Source organism: Micromonas pusilla, assembly GCF_000151265.4.
Source record: "Micromonas pusilla CCMP1545 genomic scaffold MICPUCscaffold_10, whole genome shotgun sequence".
Lineage (NCBI taxonomy): Eukaryota > Viridiplantae > Chlorophyta > Mamiellophyceae > Mamiellales > Mamiellaceae > Micromonas > Micromonas pusilla.
In genome coordinates, this window is record NW_003315891.1 from 443,922 (window position 1) to 466,884 (window position 22,963).

General features: G+C 68.8%; 10 protein-coding genes across 10 annotated transcripts in view; 5 read left to right on the forward strand and 5 right to left on the reverse strand.

Moving 5' to 3' along the window:
* Nucleotides 1–5,775, forward strand: part of MICPUCDRAFT_41612 (uncharacterized protein) — a gene marked incomplete at both ends in the record, with an annotated part of 17,996 nt that extends 12,221 nt beyond the window's left edge. Inside the window, one exon of the mRNA XM_003061405.1 lies at nucleotides 74–5,775. Within this exon, the coding sequence (XP_003061451.1) occupies nucleotides 74–5,775 (5,702 nt within the window). The remainder of the gene's footprint in view (nucleotides 1–73) is intronic.
* Nucleotides 5,776–5,800: 25 nt separating this feature from the next.
* MICPUCDRAFT_48253 (uncharacterized protein) lies at nucleotides 5,801–7,703 on the reverse strand (the record flags this gene model as incomplete). The annotated part of the gene is made up of 2 exons (XM_003061650.1): nucleotides 5,801–6,322; nucleotides 6,507–7,703. The coding sequence occupies 2 exons, from the start codon at nucleotides 7,701–7,703 to the stop codon at nucleotides 5,891–5,893; spliced, it is 1,629 nt and encodes a 542-aa protein (XP_003061696.1). The 3' UTR covers nucleotides 5,801–5,890.
* Nucleotides 7,704–8,014: 311 nt separating this feature from the next.
* On the forward strand, nucleotides 8,015–11,765 carry GWD3 (uncharacterized protein). The gene is made up of 2 exons (XM_003061406.1): nucleotides 8,015–8,306; nucleotides 8,478–11,765. The coding sequence occupies exons 1-2, from the start codon at nucleotides 8,154–8,156 to the stop codon at nucleotides 11,625–11,627; spliced, it is 3,303 nt and encodes a 1,100-aa protein (XP_003061452.1). The 5' UTR covers nucleotides 8,015–8,153; the 3' UTR covers nucleotides 11,628–11,765.
* A 29-nt stretch (nucleotides 11,766–11,794) lies between these two features.
* On the reverse strand, nucleotides 11,795–12,598 carry MICPUCDRAFT_41615 (uncharacterized protein; the record flags this gene model as incomplete). Its single annotated transcript, XM_003061651.1, has 1 exon — nucleotides 11,795–12,598. The coding sequence occupies one exon, from the start codon at nucleotides 12,596–12,598 to the stop codon at nucleotides 11,795–11,797; it is 804 nt and encodes a 267-aa protein (XP_003061697.1).
* Nucleotides 12,599–12,814: 216 nt separating this feature from the next.
* Nucleotides 12,815–14,412, forward strand: MICPUCDRAFT_20381 (uncharacterized protein; the record flags this gene model as incomplete). The annotated part of the gene is made up of 4 exons (XM_003061407.1): nucleotides 12,815–12,915; nucleotides 13,019–13,652; nucleotides 13,935–14,205; nucleotides 14,309–14,412. The coding sequence occupies 4 exons, from the start codon at nucleotides 12,815–12,817 to the stop codon at nucleotides 14,410–14,412; spliced, it is 1,110 nt and encodes a 369-aa protein (XP_003061453.1).
* A 178-nt stretch (nucleotides 14,413–14,590) lies between these two features.
* On the reverse strand, nucleotides 14,591–15,442 carry MICPUCDRAFT_41616 (uncharacterized protein; the record flags this gene model as incomplete). Its single annotated transcript, XM_003061652.1, has 1 exon — nucleotides 14,591–15,442. One exon carries the CDS (start codon nucleotides 15,440–15,442, stop codon nucleotides 14,591–14,593), a length of 852 nt encoding a protein of 283 aa, XP_003061698.1.
* Nucleotides 15,443–16,267: 825 nt separating this feature from the next.
* On the forward strand, nucleotides 16,268–18,092 carry MICPUCDRAFT_20290 (uncharacterized protein; the record flags this gene model as incomplete). The annotated part of the gene is made up of 3 exons (XM_003061408.1): nucleotides 16,268–17,048; nucleotides 17,386–17,663; nucleotides 17,724–18,092. The coding sequence occupies 3 exons, from the start codon at nucleotides 16,268–16,270 to the stop codon at nucleotides 18,090–18,092; spliced, it is 1,428 nt and encodes a 475-aa protein (XP_003061454.1).
* Nucleotides 18,093–18,123: 31 nt separating this feature from the next.
* On the reverse strand, nucleotides 18,124–19,918 carry MICPUCDRAFT_51157 (uncharacterized protein). Its single transcript, XM_003061653.1, has 3 exons — nucleotides 19,605–19,918; nucleotides 19,318–19,444; nucleotides 18,124–19,213 (listed from the first exon to the last, which is right to left on the reverse strand). The coding sequence occupies exons 1-3, from the start codon at nucleotides 19,851–19,853 to the stop codon at nucleotides 18,306–18,308; spliced, it is 1,284 nt and encodes a 427-aa protein (XP_003061699.1). The 5' UTR covers nucleotides 19,854–19,918; the 3' UTR covers nucleotides 18,124–18,305.
* Nucleotides 19,919–20,675: 757 nt separating this feature from the next.
* On the reverse strand, nucleotides 20,676–21,077 carry MICPUCDRAFT_11492 (uncharacterized protein; the record flags this gene model as incomplete). Its single annotated transcript, XM_003061654.1, has 1 exon — nucleotides 20,676–21,077. A coding segment is annotated over one exon (402 nt), but the record flags the coding sequence as incomplete, so codon positions are not given.
* Nucleotides 21,078–21,701: 624 nt separating this feature from the next.
* On the forward strand, nucleotides 21,702–22,928 carry MICPUCDRAFT_41620 (uncharacterized protein; the record flags this gene model as incomplete). Its single annotated transcript, XM_003061409.1, has 1 exon — nucleotides 21,702–22,928. One exon carries the CDS (start codon nucleotides 21,702–21,704, stop codon nucleotides 22,926–22,928), a length of 1,227 nt encoding a protein of 408 aa, XP_003061455.1.
* Nucleotides 22,929–22,963: the final 35 nt, after the last annotated feature.

Below are 22,963 nucleotides of genomic sequence, written 5' to 3' on the forward strand. Positions count from 1 at the left end.
GTCACCGACCTCTCGAGACAGATGAAGGACGCGTCGAGCGGGTACGACGCGGAACTCGCGCGCGTGGGCGCAGAACTCTCGAGCCTGCAGTCGATGCTGACGCAACGCGAAGAGGTGTTCGAGTCCATGCAGCAGCGGCTGAACGAGGCGCAGGCGGCGGAGAGCGCGCGGCGGAACGCGGAGATCTCCGAGGCGCGGTCCGAGATGAGCGACATGCAGGCGCTCCTCGAGAAGATGGCCGCGGACCTCCAGGCGAAGAGCGACGTCGAGCGAGAGCTCCGCGACGCGCGCGAGTCGCTCGCGGCGACGGCGGCGCTCGAGGAGGCCAAGGACGCGCTCGAGAAGGAGACGGTCGCGCTGCGGCGGACGCTCTCGGAGAGGGAGCGCGGCATCGACGACGCGATGGAGAACATCAAGGAGTTGCGCGCGCGTCTGCGCGCGGCGTCGTCGCTCGCGGGGCTGCCGCCGCCCGCGGGGACGCTCACCGGGCTGACCCGCGCGATGTTCAAAGACGCGTTCGGAGACGCCGCCGACGCCGACGACGACGAGATGACCGACCTCGTCAACGCGTCCGTGTCCATCGCCGCGCGCCTGGACGCCGCGCTCGTGTCGCGCGAGCGCGACCTCGCGAACGCGAAGCCCGGCTCCGTGCTCGAGGCGCGGTTGATGTCGGAAGTCGCCGCGATCGAGCGTCAGACGCGCGAAGTCCGAGAGATGGAGTCCGCCGCGGAGGCGAGCGAGGCGGACCTTCGCGACGCGGAGGCGGCGTTCGCGGCCGCGGAGGCGAACTACTTGGATCGCATCGAGGAGCTCGAGGGGGATCTGGACGACGCCTTGGCCGCGGCCGCGGCCGCGGAGAAGCGCGAGGAGGAGCGAGGCGATGTTGTCGACGCCGACGCCGCGACCGTCGAGGCGCTCGAGGCGCGGCTGGCGGAGAGAGACGCACAGCTGGCGGCGTCGACGGCGGCGTTCGAGTCGGCGAAGAAGAGGTTGCAAGACGAGCTCGCGGCCGAACGCGTCGCGAGGAGAGACGAGGTCGCGACGCTCCGAGCCGAGCGCGAAGGCGTCGAAGCGCGGTTCGCGTCGCTGCGCGCGTCGATCGAGCGCGAGGAGGAGGACGCGGCGCGCGCGAAGGAGGCCCGAGACGCGCGCGTCGCGGAGCTCGAAAAAGAACGCGACGCGCTCAAAAAAGCCGCCGACGCGGCGACGCGAAAGCTCGACGCCGCGGACGCCGCGACGACGGCCGCGAAGCAGGCGAGCGTCAGCGCGCTCGCGGAGGTGGAGGCGACGCTCCGCGCGCAGCTCGCGGAGGTGGACGCGCGGAGAGTCGCGGAGAGCGAGAAGTCCGCCGCGGATCTCGCGTCGGCGACGCGCGCGGCGGCCGCGCTTGAGTCCAAGCTCGCGGCGTCCGACGCTGCGCTCGAGCGCGCGAGGGCGCGCGCCGCGAAGGACGCGGCGAGCCTCGCGCAGAGCGCCGCGCTCGAGGAGGAGGTCGAGAGGCTGCGCGCGGAGGCTGCGGCGACGAGCGCGCTTCTCGAGGCGGCGACGGAGCGAGGCTCGGACGCGGACGCGGACGGCGGCGTCTCGCGACGCGCGGAGAGCGTCGCGCGGACGCTCGAGGCGCGGACGAACGAGCTGAGAGCGCTGGAGAAGAAACGGGAGGAGGATATGAAAGCGTCGAGAGCGCGCGAAGAGAAACTTCGGGCCGAGTCCGACGCCGCGCGAGAGGCGCTCGGGGAGATCAAGTCGAAGCTCGCGGACGCGGAGTCTCGCCTCGCGGCGAGCGACGGCGCCGCCGCCGCCGCCGCGGAGGCGGAGGCGACGCTCCGCGCGCGGCTCGAAGACGCGAACGCCCGCCGCGACGCCGCGGCCGCCGCGGTCGAGGAGGAGCGCGACGCCCTCGGCGCGGAGTGCGCGAGGCTCGAGAAGGCGCTGTCTTCCGCGGAGACGGCGGCGGAGGCAGCCGCCGCCGCCGCCGAAAAAGCGGCGAACGAAAAAGTCGCGACGCTCGAGACCGAGGTGAAGCGCCTCGCGGCGCTCGACGCGGACGCGCGAGCGCGCTTGGACGCGTCCGCCGCGGACGTCGACGGCCTCGCGGCGAAGTCGGCGCGCGACGCCGAGAAGATGGACTTCCTGCGCGATCAGCTCGTCGAGGCGAAGTGCGCGTCGGACGACATGGAGCGCGTCTTGCGCGCCAAAATCGACGAGCTCGCCGAGCGCGCCGTCGCGCTCGAGGCGCAGGTGGCCAACGCGGCGGCGACGTCCGAGGTGTCGCGCCTGCGCGAGGAGCTCGTCGCGCTGGAGGCGGACCGCGCCGATCACGTCGAGACGATGGAGCGCCAGATCAACGACCTTCTGGACGCGCTGCGGACGAAGAACGACAAGTCGCAGCGCGCGGTCGAGCGCGCGGAGACGACGATCGTCGCGCTCGACGCCGCGCGCGAAGACGCCGAGGCGGAGGCGCGCGCGCTCGCGAAGCGGTCGGACGACGCGGCGCGCGAGGCGCGCGAGACGGAGCGCCGACTCGACGCCGCGCTCGCCGCGGTGGCGGACCTCGAGAGCGCGCTGATCGACGCCGAGCGTCGTCTGGACGACGCGGAGGAGGCCGCCGCCGCGTCCTCGGGCGCGGAGGCGATCGCGGAGGGACTCAGAGGGCAGCTCGACGCGCTCGCGACGCGGCTGCAGTCCGCGGACGCCGCGGTGGTGGACCTCGAGCGCGAGGTGGAGGAGGCGCGCGAGAGAGAGCGCGCGTCCGCGGCGACGTTGGAGCAGGTCGCGAAGGCGCAGGCCGTGGACTTCAGCGAGATGATCGCGAAGCTCGAGTCCAAGCTCGTGGCGGCGAACGAGCTCGTCGTGTCCATCATGGAGGCGCGCGTGAGCGACGAGGGCATCGAAGAGGGCGCGAGGGCGCAGCTGCGGTCGATGGCGAAAATCGTCGCCGCGCGGCAACGCGAAGTCGTCGACCTGACGCGAGAGCTGCAGACGACGAAAGAATCGCTCACCGCGAGCGGGGACGAGCTCGCGCGGACGAAATCCGCCGCGCTCGAGCTCGAGGCGAGGCTCGCGGGGACGGAGCGAGAGCTGCAGAGGGAGAAGGAGCTGCTCTCGATGGAGCTTCAACGCGCCATCACGGCGAACATCGCCGCGAGCGAAATTCGGTTCGAGAAGGCTAGGATCCTTCTCAAGACGGCGGAGAGAGCGGAGGCGACCGCGAAGGCGTACGAGAAGGAGATCAAGACGCTGAAGCTCGCGAACGTGGACCTCGCGACCGACGCGATGGCCTCCGCCGCGGACCTGCGAAAGCGACTCGAGGAGTCGGAGGCGGCGCGGCGCCGAGTCGAAAAGAAGTACGGCGGCGTCGACGTCGACGGCGACGGCGACATCGGCGACATCGGCGACATCGGCGACATCGGCGACATCGGCGACGCCTCCGAGGAGCGCGCGTGGCGAGCGGAGGCGAAAGCGCTCCGAGAGAAGATCGCGGACACGGAGAAGACGCTCGCGGACACGTCCGAACGCATGAACGACGTCGTCCGCGATCTCGAGGCGAAGCTCGCCGCCGCGGAGAAAAAGGCGCGAAAGGGCCAACTCCTGGAAGCCGCGAAGCGCGAGCTCGAGAAGCGCCTGAACGACAGCGAAGCGCTCTTGAACGCCGAGCGCGAGCGCCTTCTCAGAGAGGCGTCCGACGCGAGAGAGGCGGCGCTCGAGGAGCAGCGCGTCGTCCGCGCGAAGCTCGACGCGCTGCGCGAGTCGCTGGCGTCGCGCGACGCCGCGCTCGCGGAAGCCGTCGCCGCGTCGGACGCGCTCGCCGCGGCCAACGACGACCTCCGCGCGCGACTGGCGCGCGCGGAGACCGCCGTCGCGAGACGCGAAGACGTCGACGAGCTCCGCGGCGAGATCGAGTCTCTGCGCGCCGCCGCGGAGGCGACCGAGGCTGCGCTCGAGGTGCGAGAGGACGAGCTCGCGGAGGCGCGAAACGACGCGCGCGACGCGGAGAAGACGTCGACGTCGAGAGACAATAAGGTGAACGCGATGAAGTGGGAGCTTTTGAGGATGGAACTACGGAATTTCGTGCCGGTCTCGAGCGCTCGATCCGCGTCGTCGTCGCCGGCGACGTCGCTCGAGACGGAACTTCGGCTGAAGCTCGACGTCATGGAGAAGGAGGCGACGGCGGCGCGGCGCGAGATCGACGCGCTCGTCGCGGACAAGGAGATTCTTCGGCGGAAGCTCGACGAGCAGTCCAAGACGCTCGCCTCCGGGGACGAGGTCGAGCGATACTCCGCGGAGCACGTCGCGTCGCTTCGCGAGGAGATCAAGACGCTGCAGGCGCGCTCGAGCGCGCTCGAACGCGCGCTCGAGGAGAAGGAGAACATCGCGCAGGAGCTCATGAAGATCGTCGTCGACGACGTCGATCGAGGCGCGGGCGGCGCGGGCGCGGGCGCGGGCGCGGGCGCGGACGCGTCGTCGACGCTCACCGCGCTCGTGGGCGGCGAGGGCATGTTCGCGGAGCCGTCGGACGCGGCGATGGTCCGAGCCGCGGCGAGGGCGGCGCAGCTCGAGGTGGTTCTGCGGCAGCGCGAGCGCGCGCTGCGACAGCTCGCGCGCGAAGAGACCGCGGGCAAGGCGTCGTCGGCGGCGCTCGCGTCCTACCGCGCCGAAATCGCGAAGCTCGAGGCGAACGCGGAGACGCTCCGCGCGGAGCTCGTCGCGAACGAGCACGTCCTCGACGACCTTCGCGGGCGCCTCGACGTCGAGCTGAACGTGTTGAAGCGCGAGAGCGGGCGGCTGCGGCGACGCGCCGCCGGTGACGGCGGCGAAACGGCCGACGCCGCGGCGTTTAAAGCGCTCGAGAGCGACCTCCTCGCCGCGGCGTCCGGCTCCGACGTCGCGTTGCGCGTCCTCTCCGACTCGCTGTCGACGCTCGAGGCGGAGACCGCCGCGATCGCCGCGCCCGTCGCGACGCGCTTCTCCGTGCGCTTCGAGACGAACGTGAACCAGACCGTGCACGTCGTCGGGTCGTGGTGCGACTGGGACGTCGAGCTCGGCGTGCCGCTCCGGTGGACGGAGGACCACCTCTGGGTCGGCGACGTGGAGCTGCCGACGGGCGCGAGCCACGAGTACAAGTACATCGTCACGGAGCGTCTGCCGGAGAAGCAGCCAGGGGACCAATCGCCGTGGTTCCCGCAGTGGGGGTTCGCGGAGCAGCGGCTCATGGGGCTGTCCTCGTGGGCGCCGCCGATTCAGGAGGCGCCGGATCGCGCGCCGGAGCTCGAGTTCGCCGCGCACCTGGTGTGCTGGCAAAAGGGGAACAACAACGCGCTCAATCTCTCGAACGTCGACGCGCGCGAGGTGGTGCGCGTCGAGCTCAGGGACGCGTGGGACAGCGCCGAGTCCGCGCCGATGGCGCGCATCGGCGCGAACGGGAAGGTTATAAATATCGAAGAATTCAAGACGAAGACGCTGTTCGGCGCCGGCGCTTCCGCGCCGTCCCCGGGGAGGGCGGTTCTGGAAGACGCGTTGAGAAAAGCCGAGAGCGCGCTGGTGGACGCTCGCGCGCAGATGGACGAGATCACCCGCCTCGCCGCTGAGACGTTGTTCAGCGCGACGGACGGCGGCGCGGGGATGAGCGAGCGCGCGACGGAGGCGCCCGCGAACGCGCTCTGGTCGACGTTCTGGCCGGGCGGTGGCGACGGCGGGAAGAAAAAGAAGAAACAGACGAAGAAGAGCGAAGAGCGAGAAGAAAAAGAAGAGGACGACGGCATCGACGTCGTCTGAGTGTACCACCACTGACGTATTATTTGCGCGTCAGCACTAACTTATTGCTTAGACAATTTCATCGCTAGGATGACGAGGTGACTTTAATTCAAGAAACCTCAAAAGAATCATTTCATCACCGCGCTTTCGCGGAGACCTCCTCCGACATCGCGGCGAACTCTCTCTCCGCCGCGCCCTCTCTCTCCTCCTCCGGGACCAACGCGACCGCGCCGACCCCACCCCCGACCTCGTTATCGTTATCGTTCGCCCCTCCCGCCGCCACCGGCTCTGGCTCAAGGGGCTCCTCTGGAACCCCCTTCGGCGTCGTCACGACCGCCAAGACGCCGTTCCACAGCACGCCCATCACCGCGACGTAGACGGCTTGGTCGTCCACGGGCACCGCGGCGAACTGAAACCCCTGCGCCGGCAGCCAGAACGCGAGATTAGCCTTCATGAGCGAGGGCAGCCGCTGATGCAACGTCTGCAGGACCGTGGTCACGGACTGCCCTTCCAGCGCGCCCTGAAACGCGAAAAACGACGGCCAATACAGCGCGGGGATCACGAGCAGCTGAGGGTCGTTCCATACGAGCGAATATCGGGGTGGAGTTCAAAGGCGTCAGATGGATTTGAAAGGCGTCGAGGGCGGGGATTGAAAGCGGGGTGTGGGCGGAGAGAGACGACGGCAAAAGTCCTTAAGGATCGGCGTTCACCACGCGAACGCGGTCGTATGGGGACCAGTGTATAGAACGCGCCTGATTCACCGCGAGCGGCGCGAGAAACGCGCTCGCCGTCTCCAACGGCTCGACGAGCGACACGCCGCCGATGAGGCTCGGATCGCTGTACCCGCCCGCCTGCGTGAAGAACGCGCCGAACGCGTCCACGACGCCGTCCTCGCCCCCGAACCCGATCCAGTCCCAGTCCCAGTCCCAGTCCCACGCGCCTGGCTGCGACGCGCCGCTGTTGAGGCTCGTCGCGATCCGCGCGTCGACGGGGTCGACGCCCGCCGTCGTCAGCGCCGTCGTCGCCGCGCGCATCTCCGCGAAGCGCTCGGCCAACGCGCGCAGGGAGAGCTCCAATGGCGTGGGGAGCACGAGGTCGGACCAGTCGTAGGAGTTGAGGACGTTGAACCAGTGCGGCTGGAAGAAGCCGCCGTAGCACGCGGAGAAGACCACCGTGCGCGCGACGGCGTCGAAATCGCCGTCTCTGACGAGCTTCCAACGCCACGGCTCCTCCGCGAACACGGCTCCTCGCGCCGGCGCCGCCGTCCCCGGACCCCGCGCGTCCGCGTCCGCGTCCGCGTCCGCGCTGTCGTCGACGCTCCAGTCCGGCGCGCACGCGCCGCCGACGAGGCACGCGGTGTCGTCGTCCACGCTCGACGCCGCGTCGATCGACACCGTCGTCGTGTCATCCTTCGGACGTTGCTTCGCGCGCGTGATGACGCGGCTGCCGAACGCGCCGAGCGCGCTCAGCGCCGCGATCGCGCCCGCGCGTCGCAGCTCCAGCTCGAGCCCGTTCGCGATCCCGCGCGCTTTCTTCGCGCGCGTCACGACGCCGTCGTCCGCTTGCTCCGAGAAGGACGCGAGCGCGTTCGAGAGCTCGCGTCGCTTCTGCTCCAGTCGCAGGCGCGCTTGCTCGCTCACGAGCGTCCTCTCCGCGACCTGCCCGGTCGTCTCCGCGATCGCGGCGCCACCGAGCGCGGCGAGGAGCAGACGCCGGCGCGACGAGGCCGTCGTCGTCGTCGTCGTCGTCGTCGTCGCGGCGGCGGCGGCGTCGTCGGGCGCGACGGAGGCCTCTGACGACGACGACGACGCGCGAAGGCGACGACGACGACGACGCGTTTCTTCTTCACGCGTCGTCGCCCTCGCGCATCGCGCGCGTCCTCGCCGCGCGTCGACGTTCGCGCGCGCGACCGCGACGCGCGCCGTCCCCGCGACGACGGCGTGCGACATCCCGCCCGCGCGTCGCGTTCGCGTGATGTGCCCGCGCTCCCGAGAGCGCGCGCGTCCGAGTGACGCGCGCGACGACGAATCCGCGAGAAGACGCAGACGATATCAGATCCGGATTGTCGACGTGTCACGGGTGACGGGGGGCGTGGCCCGCGTAGTACTTTCGTACGATACAGTACGCGTATGGGCAAACGGTTTGACATCGGTCACAATTGCCCGAGTGCCGCGCCGACGCGGACCTTTTCTTCATCTTTCTGTCGTTTCGAGAAAAAAACCTCGCGGCGGATTACGCGCCGCCGCGACACAACGCCGAGCGCGCCGCCCGTCGTCACACCTCCATCGTCTCGCACGAAGTTCGCGCGTTCGTCGTCGCGTCTTCGCTCTTCTTCGCGCGCGAATACCGAACGCGCGGTCTCGCGCGCGGAGTTCCGTCGCCGTCCTCGCGAGCGAACAATGGCCGCAATGTCGTCCGCCGCTCGCGTCCTTCCGGCGCGGCAGCCGTCGACGCGTAAACCGCCGGCGCATAAATCGCGCGCGTCGTCGACGAAGACCAGAGCGCTTCCGCGCGCGACCGTCGCCGCCATCGCGGCTCCTCCCGCGGGCAAGGTGCGCCGTCGTCCATCTCGCCCGCATCCCCCCCCCCTCCCGCGATGCCCGGAAGAATCCTGTCCTTCCGATGAATGCGCAAAAAGCGCAATTCACGCTATCCACTCTCGCGATCGCCGAGATCTGACCACCTCCCCCCCCGACGCCCCCCGACGCGACGCCCCCCCGCAGGTCCGCTACGACCAAGTCGCCGCGATCAACTTCGAGGGAACGTCCGGCACCGTCCACCTCCACCGCGTCGACTTCACGGACGGCTGGAAGACCATCACCATCAAGGTCGACGGCGTCGGCGCCGAAGGCTTGGAGCTCCACTGGGGGTGCGTGTACGACGGCGCGGAGGATTGGGCGCCGCCGCCCGAGGATGCGGTGCTGCCTGACGACACCCGCGGGTTCGGAGACGACATCGCGTCGCGATCGCCGTTCGTGAACGGCACCTGCGTCATCTCCTTCCCGCCCGACGTCGGCGAAAACGTCGAACGCATCGTCGGCATCGTCGTCCGCGGCGAGGACTGGATGCACGCGGAGAGCGGAGATCTGAGCGTCCCGCTCAAGACGCCGTCTCAGGCGGGGGTGATCAACAAGCTCGCGACCGCGGAGCGGCCGGGGCACGGGTCGCTGTACGAGCGCTTCTGCCGCGTGAACGACGCGCTCAACGAGTCAATGCAGTCGGGCCCCGGCGGCGCCGCGGCGATCGCCGCGGTGCTCCGCCTGTCCGCGATCCGCCAGCTTCCGTGGTACGCGGGGGGGAACTACCAGGGGAAGGACATGGCGCACATGCAAGAGGTGGTGTGTCGTCGCATCGCGGACGCGTCGGCGACGGCGGAGGATGGATTCGCGCGGCAGTTTTACCGGCTCGCGCTCGGGACGCTTCCGAGAGGCGGCGGCAACGGCGACGAGATCAGGCTCGGGATCCTTCAGATCATGCGCGAGAACGGGATCAAAGAAGGGCACCGCCCGGGAATCGAGGATAAGTTCATCGGGCAGTGGCACCAGAAGCTGCACAGCAACACAACCGTGGACGACGTCTACATCTGCGAGGCGTACCTGCACTTCCTTCACACCGGCGACTGGAACGACTTCTGGACGCACCTGTACGAGAACCACGGCCTGACGAAGGAAGACCTCGCTGGGATGAAAGCCGGGTGGAGGACCGAGGGGATCCACGGCCCCGCGGAGCACCTGCCGCACATGATCGACACGTTCAAGCACTTTTTGTGGATCTTGAAAATCACCCACGGCGGCGGCAACTTGGACTCCGCGATGGATTTCGCGCACGGAAACATGCCCGAAGACCTCGTGTACGAAGTCAGGGACATGCTCGCGCACCGCGACGAGCCGTGGGTCCCGACGAAGCTCGTCGAGATCCGCGAGCGCCTCAGCGGCGTGTGGAGGTACGGCGAACACCACAACCGCGACGTCGTCCTCCTCGACATCGCGATGGAAAAGTTTTACCGCCAAAAGATCGAAGCGATGGTGACGGCGAACATGTCCCCGGACGAGAAGCTCGGGATGCTCGAGATGGCGTGCCGAAACGCGTGCGTCGGCCAGGACTTTGACCGCATGCAGACCGCGCTCGCCTTCTTCCAAAAGGCGAACGGCGACGCGAGCGGCTTGACGCGGTGGTCGAAGGAGTGGGCCGTCGTGATGGACGCCGCGTTGGAATCCGTCTCGCTCGCGATGGAGTGGTCTATGGACGAGATGTGCAAGATCATCCAAGGCCCCGCGACGATGATCGGCCAGTGCGCGGAGTGCGACCCGGCGTACATTCAGAACTTTGGCGAGGAGATCGTCCGCGGGCACTCCATGTTCGCCGTCTCGAAGCTCCTCGGCGAGGTTCGCGGGTCCATCAGAGAAGCCGCGGGCCGATCGCCGTGGATCATCGTCAGCGTCGGCAAGCCCGAGCTGTCGCTCCACGCCGGCAAGGTCACGGTCACCGCGCTCGCGGACATCCAGGGCCAGGACATGTCCCGAACTCCCTCGGTGATCATGTCCGCGAAGCTCGGCGGTCTCGAGGACATTCCCCCCGGAGTGACGGCGGTGCTCACGGCGGCGCCCGTGGACCTCCTGTCGCACATCGCGATCCGCGCGAGGCAGATGGGCGTCCTCCTCGCGTGCATGCCCGACAGCGGCGGCTGGGCGGAGCTCATGTCGTACAGCGGCGCGGACGTCAAGTTCGACGTCATCGGCGAGGAGATCCTTGTGAAGAAGTCCGAGCTCGGGGACGCCGCGGCGGCGACCGTCGCGGGACCGGACAAGGGCGCCGCCATCGTCGTCGACGTGACGCCCACCGTGGAGTCGGAGAAGTGGGTCGTCTCCGAGCAAGAGTACGCCGAGGGCGTCGTCGGCGGGAAGTCGCAGATGCTCGCGAAGATGTCCTTCTCCCCGACGTTGTCCTCCTACGCGATGACCTCGCCCACGATGGTAGGCAGCGACGTCAAGGTGCCCTCCTCGTGCGCGCTTCCGTTTGGCTCCTTCGACAAGGCGATAAACGCCGACGAGGCGACGCTCGGGAAGCTCGCCCTGGCGGCCGCCGCGGTCGCCGCCGCGGACGACCACGGCGACGCGAAGCTCCGCAGGGACGCGCTCGAGATCTTGCGCGAGATTATCCAGTTACAGCTCGCGATGCCCGCGGAGCTCGCGACGGAGCTGACGCTCACGTCCAAGGCGTATTGCGGCGGCGGCGTCGACGTTCGCGAGCTGTACGCGGCGATTAAAAAAGTGTGGGCGTCGAAGTGGACCGAGCGCGCGTACTTATCCCGCAAGTCGTGCGGCGTCGAGGAGGAGGAGCTCAAGATGGCCGCGCTCATCATGGAGGTTGTCCCCGCGGACTACGCGTTCGTGATTCACACCGCGAACCCGGTGAGCGGCGACCAGGGGGAGATTTTCGGCGAGGTGTGCGTCGGCTTGGGCGAGGCGCTCGTCGGGAACGAGCCCGGGGGCGCGCTGTCTTTCACCGCGAAGAAGACCAAGGGGTGGCCCGCGACGATACGCTCGCTTCCGTCCAAGCCGGTCGCGCACTTGGCGCCGGAGGGTATCGGCACCATCATCGTCCGCTCGGACTCCAACGGCGAGGATCTGGAAGGTTTCGCGGGCGCGGGTCTGTACGACTCGGTCACCGTGACGCCGACGACGACGAAGGTCGTCGACTACGCGGAGGAGCCGCTGATTTGGGACACGGACGGCAAGCGGACGCGGATGATCGCGAAGCTGTCCGAGATCGCGTGCGCGATCGAGACCGAGATGGGGGCGCCGCAGGACATCGAGGGGTGCGTCGTGGGAGAGAACATCTACATCCTTCAGTCCCGCGCGCAGCAGTTGTGATGAAGGGAATTTAATTCTCTATCTCAACGCGCGAGAGAAGAGAGATTGGAACGAGAGGGACAGAGCGACCGCCGCGGGTTTGTATAGTGTCGCAACGATGACGCAACGCTGCTTTTAAGTAATAACACAAGTAATAACACAAGTAATAACACGGCGCGCGCCCCCGCTCACTCGCGTTTCGGACCCGCCGGCGCCGCGGCGATCCTCGCGCTTCTCCTCTCCCCGCCCGGCCCTCGCGCGCTCCCGAGCTTCCTGCTCTCCACGTACGCCCCCCACCTACCGTACACGACGAGCAACCTCCCCGCGATCAACCCGAACCACATCGCACCGAGGCCGTACACCCAAGACGTGCCCTTCAGCCCCGGGAACGTGGCGAACCAGAGAAACATCGCGCCGCCGACGACGTTGGAGAGCGGCATCCCGACGGCGTAGCACACCTCCGCGAGGTGCTTCGTCCGCCCCGACGTCGCGCGCCCGCTGTCTTTGCCGTACACGAGCGCGATGTTGAACGTGAAGTTCCCGAGCTCGAAGATGGTCGTGCCCAAGATGAACGACCCCAACCCCGCGGGGACGACGAAGAAGAGGAGGAGGCCGACGATGGCGACGACGTGATGCAGGAAGAAGAGCGCGTCGTCTTTGAACAAGTACAGGTCTTTCACCATGAACCCCATGACCGCGCACATGAACGCGCGCTCGTAGAGCTTCGCGTCCGCCATCGCGTTCGAGCCCCACCCGTCCTTCAGCCACGACACGGAGTACAGCCCGCCGCGCGACGCGCTCCACGCGGAGAGCGTCAGCGCGGGGTACACGAGGATTTGGAACGCGAGCGCCACCTGATACAAATACAGCGGCGTGCCGCTGATGAGCCGCCGGGAGCGTTTGGGCGTCCTCGCGATGCCGTTGATGACGATGCACAGCGCGCTCGCGTACGCGCAGCCGGGGAGGTGGGGGGCGATGAGCGCCGCCGCCATCGTGCGGAGGTGCGGGCGTGCGGCGGCGAGTGCTGACGATGCAACCCAGCCCTAAACCCTCTCAACGGCAACAAATTTCAGGCCAGCGAGCGTTTCGATAGATTCGACGAGGCGTTTCTCGGAAAGGCCGACACACTATCTCGCGCCGGCCCCCCCGCGTCTTCTCCGCGTCCGATCCCCGCCGCGATGACCTCCTCCGCGAACGCGATGAGCGCGATGGCGCGCGGGAAGCTCGACGCGTTCGCTTCGAACGTCGTCGAGCGGCACGCCGTGGGCCCTCGCGACGTTCGCTTCGACGTCAAATACTGCGGCGTCTGGTGCGACGAAGCAGATCCCCAGATCCCCGGCGTCTCCGCGCCCCCGCCCTCGCCTCCGCTGACGCCGCGCGCTCGATCCCGCCCGCGACTTCGCCGCCCGCAGCCACACGGACGTGCACTTCGTCAAGGACGACATGAACCTCGGCCTGTCGTACCCGCTCACGCCCGGGCACGAGCTCGCGGGCGTCGTCGTCGCCGTCGGCGACGACGTCACGAAGCTCAGACCGGGCGATAACGTCTCCGTGGGATGCGTCGTCGACTCGTGCTTCGGCTGCCGCGCGTGCGCGGACCTCGAGGAGCAGTACTGCTCGAACGGCATGGTCGGGACGTACGGCTCGATCACCAAGTACGGCCGCCACGGACCGAACGGCGCGCAGACGCACGGCGGGTACTCCGACGCGTTCGTCGTCAACGAGCGCTTCGCGTTTAAACTCCCGCGAGGCGTCGATCTCGCCAAGGCGGCGCCGCTTCTGTGCGCGGGAATCACGACGTACGACCCGCTCGTGAAGCTCGGGTGCGGCCTCCCAGCGTCCGGTCGACCGGAACCGAAGAAACGCGTCGGAATCGTCGGTTTAGGCGGCCTCGGCGGCGTCGGCGTGAAGATCGCGAAATCCTTCGGCTGCGACGTCGTCGCGTTTTCGTCGACGGCGGCCAAGCGCGACGACGCGTTCGCGATCGGCGCGAGCGACTTCGTCCTCAACACGGACGCGGAGCGCATGAAGGCGCTCGCGAAAGAGGTCGCGGACGCACCGCCGCCGCCGGAAGAGCGCCCGATCGCGGTGGACGAAGAGGAGAAGGAAGGTACGGGTCTTAGAACGCAAAAGCCGCCGGGCGGGAAACGCGATGATCCCGTGCGCGCGGCGGCGCGTAGACGTCTGTACGAAGCGCTCGAGCGTGAACTGGGGGATAAGTGCGCGGCCGAGCGTCAGTGGGATATGTCGACCGACGACGAGGACGCCGGCGAGGACGCCGGCGAGATCGAGCGCCCGGGGCCACCCGCCGCGCCCGGCGTCCCCGAGGCGACGTTCCGCGGCCTCGACGTCATCCTCGACACGCTCCCGGCGCCGCACGACCTCCAACCGTACGTCGATCTGCTCTCGCCCGACGGCGCGCTCGTGGTCATCGGCCTGACCGGCGACGCCGCATCGACGATCGTGCCGAGCTCGCTCGTGTTTTCGAGGAAGGTCCTGCGCGGGTCTCTGATCGGCGGCACTCGCGCGACGAAAGAGATGCTCGAGCATTGCGTGACGCGCGAGATCTTCCCGGACGTCGAGGTGATCGACGCGTCCGGTGCGTTCTATACAAAAGTTTTTCACCCATCGCTCGGTTTCAACACTTGATCGCGTCTCATTTCAACTGACCGATGAACTTGTTTTGTATGGAATGCCCTCAGGGATCTCAGACGCGGTGAAGAAGCTGGACGCGAAGAACGATAAGATACGGCGGTACGTCATCGACTGCTCGACGATACCGAAGAGCGCGACGAGCCCCGGGTGAGAGCGAGGACGAGACGAGACGGGACGGGACGAGACGGGACGAGACGACGGACGAATTCGACGACGCGGCGGCTCTCCGAGCGCGCGAGCGAAAGACCTAAGGTTACGCGCGGACGCGAAACGCGTGAACGACGAACGTTTTACGTTTTACGTTTTACTACACCACGCGCGTCGCCTGCCTACGTCGCGTCGTCGCCGTCGTCGTCGTCGCACCCCCCACCCTCCGGCAGGTCCAACGGCAGATACCCGTACTGCCTGAACGCGCCGTCGCCGAGCTCCGGCGTGAACAACACGCCGCGATATTCCCCGCCGTACGCGGACACGAACGCGTCGCCGCTGTCCGAGTTGTACTTCACGAAGCACGGGCCCTCCGGCGGCGGCTTCGGGACGCCGTCGACGTCCAGCCCGTGCAGCATCCCGCGCGGGAGCCCCATGTCGCTCGTCCACGCTTTCAGCGCGTCTATCGCGCCCCGGCAGTCGCCCGCGCAGATGCCCAGCATCACGCGCGAGGACTTCGACGCGAGCGCGCGGCACGACGCGCGCAGCGGCGGATGCGCGCACCGCTTCGCGCCCTCCCGCGTGTCCTCCCCCGGGAGGAGACCCTTCCGCTGGTCGGCGTCGAATCGCGCGAGCAGCCGATCCGCGTCGGCTTTCGCGGGCAGCGACGCGCGGTCGACGCCGTCGGACACGAAGCCCGCGGGTGCGGACGCCGTCGGCGGCGCCGGCGCCGGCGCCGCGAACGGATCGCTCGCGCCGCCCGCCGCGCCCGCGCCTCCGAACGGACCGCCGCTCGGCGTCGCGCCGCTCAGGCCCGTCAGGGCCTGGAACGCGCCCTCGTTCGTGAACGGCGCCGCCGCGGCGTCGTCCTCGTTCTTCTTCTCGGCCGCGCGCGCGCGCGTCGCCGCGCGTCGTCTCTCTACTCGCCGTCGCCTCGAGACGGCCGCGATCGCGACGGACGGGCGAGCCGTCGTCGTCGTCGTCGTCGTCGTCGTCGATCGCGCCGCCGCCGCCGCCGCCGCCGCCGCCGCCATCGCGCCCGTCTCGCCTCGCCTCACGTCACGTCGACGGCCTCGCGTCGTCCCCGCTCCCCTCGGCGTCGCGCTCCGCCGCCTTGGCCGCGTCGCAGCACTTGTTGTACCGGTCGACGTCACCCGCGCACTTGGCGTGATCGACCGTCGACGCCGCCACGCGCGACTTGTTCACCGGCAGCCTCGAGAGGCAGACCTGGATCGCGCACGCGAGGCGCTTGCACTTTCGCTCGCAGACGTCCGCGCCGTCGCGCACGGTGGTTTTCTTTTGATACACGAACGACGCGGGCATGCGACGACAGGACGGCCGCGCGCGCGAGAGTGGCCTTATCGTCCCCCAGACATGACGCGACAGAAAAAAACGAAGACCACGACGACTACCGCGACCGTCGGCGCATCGCGCGACGCGCCGCGGACGACATGGCGCCCGGCGGCGGCGGCGGCGACGCGCCGCAGGGCGACGACGCGGCCCTCGCGTCGCGCGGGTTCGACGACGCCGAGCTCGCGACGTGTATTAAGGTGCTGCGCGCGCTCGGGACCGCGCCGCGCGATCGCGACGGCGCGGACGCCGCCGCGATCGAGGAGAAAAGTGCCGACGCAGAGGGCAGCGGCGGCGGCGGCGGCGGCGGCGTCCACGCCGCGTTCCATCACAAGGCGCACAAGCAGCTCAGAATCGCGCTGCAGCCTTTCCTCGGCGAACTCCGCGGGAAGCTGTTCCACGGCGTGGACCCGGACGTGTACAAGGCGACGCGGCAGGGGAAGAAGGACCGGAACCGCAGAGCGATGCGAGAGCGCGCGCTGGACCGGGAGTTCGTGGACAACAGCCGCATGCGCGCGGAGCGGCTGTCGCGGCTCGCCGCGCTCGAGGCGGGGCACCGCGCGGCGTCGTCCGCGCCGCCGCTGTCGATCTGCGACGGCGACGGCGACGCGGAGGAGGACGAGGAGGAGGCGGCGCGTCGCGACGGATGCGCCGCGCGGCTGCCTCTCGTGCCCGACGGATGCGCCGCGGCGGAGTCGGACGACCGCGCGGCGGCCGGCGACGCCGCGACGCCCTCCGCGAGCGGCGGCGGTCACGGCGGCGAACCTGAACCTCATCCGCCGCCGCCGCTGGGACTCTTAAACCGCCCGCGACAGTGCTACGCGTGCAAGCGCCGGTACCGCGAGCTCCACGCGTTCTACGCGTCGCTGTGCCCCGAGTGCGCGGATCTCAACTGGACGAAGCGGCGACAGACGGCGGACCTGCGCGGCCGCGTCTGCGTCGTCACCGGCGCGCGCGTGAAGATCGGGTACCGAATCGCGCTGAAGCTATTGCGGTGCGGCGCGACGGTCGTCGCGACGACGCGGTTCCCCGCGGACGCGACGTCGCGGTTCGAGCGCGAGGCGGATCACGAGACGTGGAGGGACAGACTCGCGGTGTGCGCGATGGATCTGAGGGACCTCCCGGGGTTGGAGCGGCTGTGCGAGCGGTTCGTCGAGACGCTGCCGCGGCTGGACGTGATCGTTAACAACGCGTGCCAGACGGTGCGGCGGCCGCCGGCGTATTATGCGCACTTGCTCGCGAAGGAGGCGGAGGCGGAGGCGGGCGGGATGAGGTGCGTTCTATACACTGGTCCCCATACGACCGCGTTGGCGTGGTGAACGCCGATCCTTAAGGACTTTTGCCGCCGTCTCTCTACGCCCACACCTCGCTTTCAATACCCGCCCTCGATGCCTTTCAACTTCAACTGACGCCTTTCAACTCCACCCCGACATTCACTCGTATGGAACGACCCTGAGCCGAACGACACGGTTCCTCGGGAACGAACGCGGCGGCGGCGCGGCGTATGGGTTACTCGCTCGCGTCGCCGACGGCGACGGAAACGGCGACGGCGACGACGCGGTTTCCGTCTTCCCTCGCGATGTGGGCGGCTGGCGCGACGGCGACGCGGACGTCATGCGCGGCGCAGGGTGGATGGCCCCGTCCGCGGCGGCGTCGCAGCTCTCCGTGCTCCCCGGCGACGCGCTGGACGCGAGCACCGCGGCGAAACATTTCCCCGCCGGCGCGTTGGACGTCAACGGGCAGCAGGTGGACCTGCGAATGAAGCACTCGTGGACGATGAAGCTCGGCGAGGTGGAGACCCCGGAGCTGTTGGAGGTGCTCGCGGTGAACGCCGCGGCGCCGTTCGTGTTGAACGGGAAACTTCGCGCGCTCATGGCGCGAACGGCAGCGATGGGAAGGAGGGACGTGGATTCGGACCAGGAGCGGGCGGCGGCGGACGGCGACGGCGGCGAATGCGGCGGCGAGCCGGCGGACGCGAGAGCGTTCATCGTCAACGTGTCCGCGATGGAGGGCAAGTTTTACCGTCACAAGACCGCGAACCACCCGCACACGAACATGGCGAAGGCGGCTCTGAACATGATGACCGCGACCGCGGCGGCGGATTACGCGGCCGATCGCATATACATGAACAGCGTGGACACCGGGTGGATCAACGACGAGAACCCGTTGGAGACGGCGGCGAGGATCGCGAGAGACCACGCGTTCCAGACGCCGATCGACGAGGAGGACGCCGCGGCGCGGTGCCTGGCGCCCGTGATCGAGGGGTGCGTCCCGGGGTCGGGGACGCCGCCGTTCGGGAAGTTCTTCAAGGACTACCGCGAGAGCGAGTGGTAGCGGGACCGGGTATCATAACTTACTCGTAGCGGGACCGGGTATCTGATATCTGATCATAACTTATTCGACCTTACTTTCTTGTGAATTGCACAGACACGAGAGGAAAAATCACTGTTGGTACACGCGTCGACCGACAGACTTCCTTCCGTCGGTCGACGCGGAGCGAGCGAATAGCACCCGCCCCACACCCCCCACAACACGCGCCCTCTCTCTCTACCGCGACGACATCGCCTCCTCGTCCACGCGCGTTCTCTCCTTCTCCTTCTCCGAAGTCTCCGTCTTCGCGCCCGCCTCTGTCCCCGCGTCCACCGGGTCGTCAAGATCCACGCTCACCTCGCACACGCCCGTCGCCTTCTCCAAGTCCTCGTAGTACGACCCGCTGCCTTGTCTCGGGAGCGTCTCCACGTCGTAGTCGCACTCGACGGTCAGCCCGCCGGCGCCGTCGGTCACGGTCGTCGTGAACTCGGCGTCGAGCTGCTCCTGGAGCTGCGCCGCGGGTCGCTCCGCCTCGGCGTTGAGGGGTACCTGCAGCGCCTTCTCCGCGTCGCGGTTCACCGCCGCGCTCAAGATGGTGACCCAGATGACCTCGACGCAGTCCACGAACAGGAGCTTGAAGTCCTGGGGGATGATGGAGCTGAACGTGAACGCGTGCACGAAGGGCCAAAATTTCCACCCCGCGGAGATTGCGTTGTACCACGTCGCCTGGATCTCGTTCTTGATGCGTCGCGGCCCGAACCCCTGCAGGGACATGATGCACGTCGTGTACGCGCTGTTCAGGAACAGACTCCACGCGGTCTGGTCCGCGATGATCTTCACCGGGGTGCCGTACCACGCGCCGTCGAACGACAAATTCGCCTCCGTCCACATGAGCCAGTAGTGACACAGTGGCCCGTGAATCAAAAACCCCGCGACGCCGCTCCTCGCGCTGCGCTTCAAATCCACCGTCTCGATCGTCTTCCCCTGCGACAGCTGGCACGTGAAGTCGCCCAGGGTGTACGCCACGCCGGACGTCATCGCCTTCACCGGGAGCGGGTGCGCGAACACCGCGGACTGGTACGCCGCGAGGTTATCTTGCGGGATGTTGCGCAGAACCTCGTACCACGTCCAGCCGGTGCTGATGTCTGAGGGTCGTTCCATACAAAAAAAGTTCACCGGTCAGTTGAAAGGAGAAGCGATCAAGTGTTGAAACCAGGCGATGGGTGAAAAACTTTTGTATAGAACGCACCTGAGTCCACCTCGACGATGCCGAAGACGGCGCCTCCCGCGACGCTGCCGACGATGGCGATGTTCAAGAGCGCGTCGATCTTGTACGAGTTTTTCTTCAAGAACGCGCTGAGCTTGTCCTTCGCGCTCTGCGAGGGGGTCCGGTGGGAGGCGGGGCGTTCGTCGGGACGGGCTCGTCAGAGACGACGACGGATTTTGATGATCTTTGCGCCAAAAAAAAGGGACGACCGCGCGCGATGATAAGACGCGAACCGGGTCGACGGGACGGGCGTCGTCGCGCGCGCGCACCGTCATGTCGCCCGCGTCGTACGACGCGTCCGGGGACGCCCTCGCGGCGACGCGCATCCCGCGTCGCGCGTCCGATTTCGCGGACGCGCTCGGCGCCGCGAGCGCGCGCGCGAGCGACGTCGACGACGACGTCGTCGACGTCGACGCGCGACGACGATGCGAAGATTTCGTCGTCGTCGCCGCGCGAAGCGTCGCGCGCGCGCGCGCGCACCGCGCGCGTCCGACCGCGCCGGACGCGCGAGGCCTCATCGCGCGCGCGTGCGTGTGAGACGCGAGCATCTCGCGAGCGTGCGCGATGCGCGCTTCCACCGCGCGCGCCGTTGTCCTCCGCGGTGGAAGACGGTTGCCGCGAAGAGACTGTTTTCGCGCGAGTAGAGCCACGTGACTGCTTCTGACTGCGGGAATCGTGATTATGATTGGACGACGCTCAACAACTCACCGCGCACGGTCAACTGAATGGGGCCGCGATCAAATGTTGAAAGCGAGGTGTCGGTGAAATAAATCGATCGAAAATATCCCGCGAAAAAAATCTTTAGACTAATTGCCCGTAATAAGAGTACTTTTACCTTCGAAGGTACTTGTACTTTCGTACGTTGTAACGGACAGTTATTTTCTCGCTCCTCTACAGTACTCAAAGACTACCGAAGGTACTTACTCCGCCAAGGCGCGGACGTCGGTGACGCCCGACGGCCGGCTCCCGCGCGCGTCGTTCAGGTGCTCCCTCGGCGGCAACCACCTCACGTACTTCCGAAGCGGCGCGCATCGAAACGCGGGCACGCGCGCGAACGTCTCGCCCCACAGAGCCGCGCGCGCTCCCCCCTCCGCCGCGCCGCCGCCGCCGTCGCCGTCGACAACGCTCGTCCACGGCGGCGCGTCCATCATCACGCCCCCTTCCCCCCCCCCGCCGCCGCTGCCGCATTCTTCAGCCACCTCGCGATACACGAGCAACGTCTGCGCGACGGCCAGGCACGGCAGGTGCGCATTCTTCGCGAGTCGCACGTGCCCGCCGAGCGGCAGACGCGCGGTGACGAACCTTCCGCAGCCGCCGCTCGCGCGCGCCGCCAACGCGTCTGCCCTTCTCAGCGACATCCCGGGTTTTTCCGCGTGGTCGACGACGCCGCCGAGCACGAGCGCGGTCCCGGGGGCGACGTCCGTCAGGACGTTCGGCGAGTCCGCGGTGAGGTAGACGACGCGCCTCGCGTCGGCGGTCAACGACGCTGCCGCAGAGTTTTCGTTTTCGTTTTCGTCGTCCAGGTCGACGACGCGCGCGCCCCAGCTCTCCCACGGCAGCGCGCGCCACGAGTTCGACGCGGGGGGGAGCTCGTCGTCGTTGTTTCCCGGAGGCGCGGCGACGGCGAGCAGGAACGGCGTCTTCGCGCGCTTATTCGCGGCGACGCACATGGAGACTTGACGGGTCAACGCGCCGATCTCCGCGCGCGTCGCGCTCGCGTCGTACGCCATGTCGAACACGAGCCAGCACGGCGCGCCCTCTCTCGTCGTCGTCGTCGGCGGCGGCGCGAGCTCGATGGCGTCGCACTTCAGCGTCGGGCGCGACGTCGGGCACGCGGACGACGGCTGGATCCCGACGCACGCCGCCTGCCCGCAGCTGCGGCACCGGCGCGTCGCGCGCCCTTCGCCGTCGCCGCCGCCTCGCGGGGGTTCGAGCGCGCCGCGCGCGGAGAGCACGAGCGCGCCGGGGATCGCCGCGTCGTACGCGGCGGCGTGCGCGACGGCGTCGATGCCGTCGCCGTCGCCGTCGCCGTCGCCGTCGCCGTCGTCGTCGCGTCGCTTGCAGTAGAGCGAGATCTCGAACGCGTCGTCTCCTGCGCCCGCGGACGAAGCGGTGAGGATGAACAGCTTCGCGCCTCGGCGCTTCCGATGCCGGACGCGAAGACGCGCGACGTGGACGCGGCCGGACGTGGACGCGGCGGCGTCGAGGAGTTCCGCCGCGGACGCGAACGTCCGCGCGTCCATCGACGCCGCGCGCGCGGCGTCGCGTCCCTCTAAGTGCCGACATTAAATTCTCGGACGAACCCGTGACCTAACCCTCGAGCGAGGCTGTCATCATTCCCGCCGGCGCCGCCGCGCGCGGGAGACATGTCTCCCCCGCCCCCCCGCGGCCGCCCCCCGCCGCCGCCGTCGCGGCACCTCTACGTCGCGAACGTCGGCCCGAAGGTGGGCGACGCCGCGGAGGACGTCGCCGCGGCGTTCGCCGCGTTCGGGGAGGTGGCCGCCGTGCAGATTCGAGATCCGACGTCCGCGCGATGCGTCGTGAGCATGGCGACCGATGACGCCGCTCGCGACGCGATTCGCGCGCTGAACGACGCGCCGTGCGCCGCGCTCGGCGGCAGGAAGATCGTCGTGCGGTTCGCCGGCGAGAGCGCGGTCGCGACGATGGACGCGACGACGGACGCGACGACGGACGCGACGGACGCGACGACGACGACGACGAAGAAGAAGACGAACGCGATGACGCAAGAGGAGGCGTGGTGCGTCGCCGCGCGGACGTCCGACGACCTCGGCGTCCCCGGCGCTACCTTGATCCTCGACTTCGTGACCGAAGACGAAGAGGTCGCGATGCTGAAGAGCGCGGAGGAAGATCCGCGGTGGCAGCGCCTCGCGAAGCGGCGCGTGCTGCACTACGGCTACGCGTTCGATTACGGCACGCGAGACGCGAAGGCGCCCGCGGGCGCGGCGATGCCGTCGTACGCCGCCGCGCTGCTCGACCGCGCGGCGGCGTTGACCGACGTGCCGGGGGTCGAGCGCGCGTTGAGGTGCGATCAACTCACCGTGAACGAGTACGAGCCCGGGATCGGGCTCGCGCCGCACGTGGACACGCACAGCGCGTTCGGAGGGACCATCCTCGCGGCGAGCTGCGGCGGCGGCGCCGTGATCGAATTTCGTCTTCACGAGCGCGATGGCGACGGCGACGACGACGCGAGCCGTCGCGTGCCGTCGCGCCGCGCCGCGATCTACCTGCCCCCGAGGTCGCTGCTCGTCATGGCCGGCGAGGCGCGGTATCGATGGGCGCATTACGTCCCGCATCGCAAGCGCGACGCGGTGAAAAGATTCGGCGGCGACGGCGGCGGCGCGGCGACGGAGATCGCGCGGCGCGAGGGGAAGCGCGTGTCGTTCACGTTCCGGGAGACGCGCGACGTCGCGGTGGAGGGGCCGTGCGCGTGCGCGTGGCCGGAGGCGTGCGATTCGAGGATGGGCGCCGCGCAGCTTCTGAATGAACGCGCGAGACCGGGCGCGGTGGCCGCGGCGAGGCGGGCCGCGGAAGCCGCCGCCGCCTTCCGCGAGGTGGAAATCGTAGATTCTTAGATTCTTAGACCAGACTAGCTAGGGCGATAGCACGC